The sequence below is a fragment of the Olea europaea genome, unplaced genomic scaffold (assembly GCF_002742605.1).
Source record: "Olea europaea var. sylvestris unplaced genomic scaffold, O_europaea_v1 scaffold3431, whole genome shotgun sequence".
In the NCBI taxonomy this organism is placed as follows: domain Eukaryota; kingdom Viridiplantae; phylum Streptophyta; class Magnoliopsida; order Lamiales; family Oleaceae; genus Olea; species Olea europaea.
The window spans coordinates 13280-16768 of NW_019253361.1; the positions used below are offsets into that span (position 1 = coordinate 13280).

Consider the following 3489-nt stretch of genomic DNA (forward strand, 5'->3'; position numbering starts at 1 on the left):
TACATTTTTGGTTCAAGTACTTTTTCAAAACGTTTGACCACGAAGTCAAATTTAGCTGATTCTGTCTTTTGACAAACATAGCAGGCACATGGTTCAATTATTCATTACACACACAACAGATAGAGCCAATTGACACCAACACCCCTTATTTTCCATTCTATTTTATAGATTTGCCCTTCAATAATGACCTACTGGCCTCCTTCCCAGCAAAAACCCAATCCCCCATTTCCTTCCATCTCCATCCGGTCAGTTCACTACACTGTTGCAAAGACAACCGCATCTGTATCTTGCCGATTAAAAATTTGTTGTGCCACACGTTGTCAGTCGATCCTTGTGCAAGGCCATTTTCGGCGTCCATATCATCTTCCCCCAACGACGCATCACATCTGGGCTTGACTTCATAGTCCACTTGCATAACAAATTCCAGAGGCTCCGAACTGTAGCAAACGAAAATGGCCTACGACGCCGGCGATTTTGGTTATTATCCGGAAACCATGGTACGCTTCAAACTCAACTGCTCCCCCCCGATCTGCATCCCCATTCCAAACTTATTGACACCTTCACGCACCTTGTACATAAGCTATTGCCACCAGTCGACTATCGATTAGGTAGGCCACATGCACGACAGAACAGAACACAGCCACTAATCACATCGTCTAATGCATTTTGACATCGAAATCAGTTGCTGTCGGATGAACTGTAAATTCATTTTTCTGAGACTAATCCCCTCCCCGCTCCGTCTGTAATTACACCTTGTGGATTATGAATTTAATGTTGTTTGTATCGCAATTGACATGCCTCTGTGAGTAAGTAACTCCGATAAGCTAGTTCCAAGGCCATTACATTAGCACCCTTATTTGGAGTTGTTAGCTGTGCTTGTGCCTGCTATGTAATTTTCTTTTCACAAATTCATTTCTTTTACCTAGTAACTTGGAACGGTTTCCTGCCTCTTCTACTTCAAATTATAGGATGTTGCTCTATTTCACGACCATTGATTTCCTTGCTCAATATAACTGGTTATGTCAACTGATCTGAGGCTCCTGAATATAGAAGTTCGTGTTACTGGACATTTTTATCCTATTAATATGCTGCCGTAACAATGTATTTGTAATGCCACTTCCTTCATATTACCTATATATGTTGCAATGAACAGAAAAAAATTGGCAATTGTTCCAAACTACTATGCATAAGGGAAAATTGGGACATGGGTTTAGTCCAACGCCAGAAAATATTCCTCTAGTAAAGCCATGTCTTCAATTGCCGGACATCGCATGTTCTGCTAGTGGCTAACTTTCACCACTTCACCATTGTATTGTCATCATATGCTCTTTCATTATTTACGTGTGATCAGTACACTTTCCTCAGTTATGGATATTAATTTGTGCTTATGTACCGCAAAAATTTCAGCAGCCTGCTCATAATAGCAGTTACGTTTTCCACTACAGCATCACCACTTTCACTTATGTGTTTTATGATTTTTTCACTACCACAGAACTCTAACACCAAAGTATTTGTTGAATGCATTGTAGATTCACGTACCAACACTGCCACACGACTATTTCAGTGAAACCTTTGTACTGCAATTTTCTTTTCTCACAAGTTCTGACAACTCTGATGTGCAACATTTTGGCAGATTTACACGACACAAAATTCAGACGCCATGCAGGCCGCATCATCAAACCCTAACCTCGAAAACAAGTCGGAGGCTCGCAAGTGTGCTAGATGGGAACCTCGAGAGCAGAAGATCTTCATGTTCGCCGTCGAAAACTTCACTGCAGAGGGATACCGTCGCCGAAAGTGCTTCTCTTCAACAGGGTGGGAGCGATTATGCGAATTGTTCAACAAAAATGTTGGGAAGAACTGGACTATCGCACAACTGAAAAACCATTGGGGTGCTATGCGCACGGACCACAAACTACTGTTTGAGCTTCTCCAGTGCACGGGAATAGCTTGTGGTCTTAGCACCGGGGGCAAAATTGATGTGCCGAAATGGTGGTGGAAGCAAAAAATTAAGGTATTGACATGTGAACACTCTTGAGTTACACTTGCTTTCTTAGAAACGGTTTTACATGTGAACAACTCCATAACACTATACTAATGCTCCCATGTTTCATTGTAGAAGAACCCTCGGTATGGAAAGTTCAAGGACAATGACAACACAAAAATCTACCATAATTATAATCGTCTGTTTGGAGGTAGTTGTGACTCCATGAAGTACGCACTGACACCCATGAAGCTGCCTCAACGTGGGTTTGACTTGGGCGCCAACTCCAACTCAGATGATTCGAACGACACGTTACCTATCAATGCTGAGACGACTGATTCTAGCGATGGCCTGACACCAGGAAGAGTGAGTTCCTCGATGAATATCTCCCTGCATCGAAGCGGTGAGAAACATAAGGGAAGACATGCGAAGGAGATGCGAAAGAAATTCGGTGCGAGGGAGGTTTCTGAGTCGGTAGATAACCTCGCTTGCGCATCAAAGGAGATGGCCTCTGTGATTCGCGCAAAAGAAGAGGGTCGTATGACTCTCCACGAATGCATAGATGATTTGATTTCGATTGGGCTTGTCGAAGCTGAGGATGAGTTGCACATGTTCGCGTTGTGGTTCCTAAGAAATTCTAAAAATCGTGTTGCGTACAGTGCAACTAAAATGATGGAGATGCACTACTAGTGGATCGTGTATTGTTTTGAACTCGACAAAATGCCGGGTTCTGGGAGCCTGTAATCGTACTTCGACTGTATGTGTTGTTGGTTTGAGTTCATTTGTAAGCTTTTTTAGTTATCGTCCATACGGCTTGTTGTAATAATACTTTGTTGTTCTAATTCCTATTTACACGTTTCGCGCACTACATACCGTGCTATGTATTTTGTAGTGTTTAATGTAATGAAAATAGGTGCATGTGACTCGTTTTCATGCACATCCAGAAATATTTCATACCTGTGTACCCGAGAACTACGTAAAGTCTGTCAATAGTTGTTGTAAAACAAAAAATTCGAGCAGAAACACGTCGTGGCCACTGACACAACTATTACGTATAGTCAATAAAGTATATTTCTATAATGTTTAACAATTGTATTAGTGCTGGAATAGCAAACACTGTGAACGTGAACAATTGTGTATCGAGGACGCGATTTTTTTTTTAAAAGTTTTCAATCTACTCTTACAACATAGAGAAATAGGCTCGTAGCTGTAGGGAAGCAACAACTGATACAGAAAGAAGTCCCTCCCAGGGACTCAACTATTAAGTAAAGTAAATAATTCTACCCCTATTAGCTTGATGTGATGTCATTGGTTAGGGAAGATACAAAAATTTGAACATAAATAATTGCGTCCACAGAATCCATCACTATCTAAACGCTCTCTTCCTACTCTGACAATTTTGCAAAACGTCAATGGCTCTAGAAAAGCAAATACTTTTCCACATAAAACACGCTCGCGTAGAGTCCATTATTATCAACAGTATGTCCATCTATTGCATATAATTA

General features: G+C 41.2%; 1 protein-coding gene across 1 annotated transcript; it reads left to right on the forward strand.

The window, feature by feature from the left end:
• Nucleotides 1–452: 452 nt before the first annotated feature.
• LOC111386153 (L10-interacting MYB domain-containing protein-like) lies at nt 453–2674 on the forward strand. The gene is made up of 3 exons (XM_023010604.1): nt 453–497; nt 1634–2014; nt 2120–2674. The coding sequence occupies exons 1-3, from the start codon at nt 453–455 to the stop codon at nt 2672–2674; spliced, it is 981 nt and encodes a 326-aa protein (XP_022866372.1).
• The last annotated feature ends 815 nt before the right edge of the window (nt 2675–3489 follow it).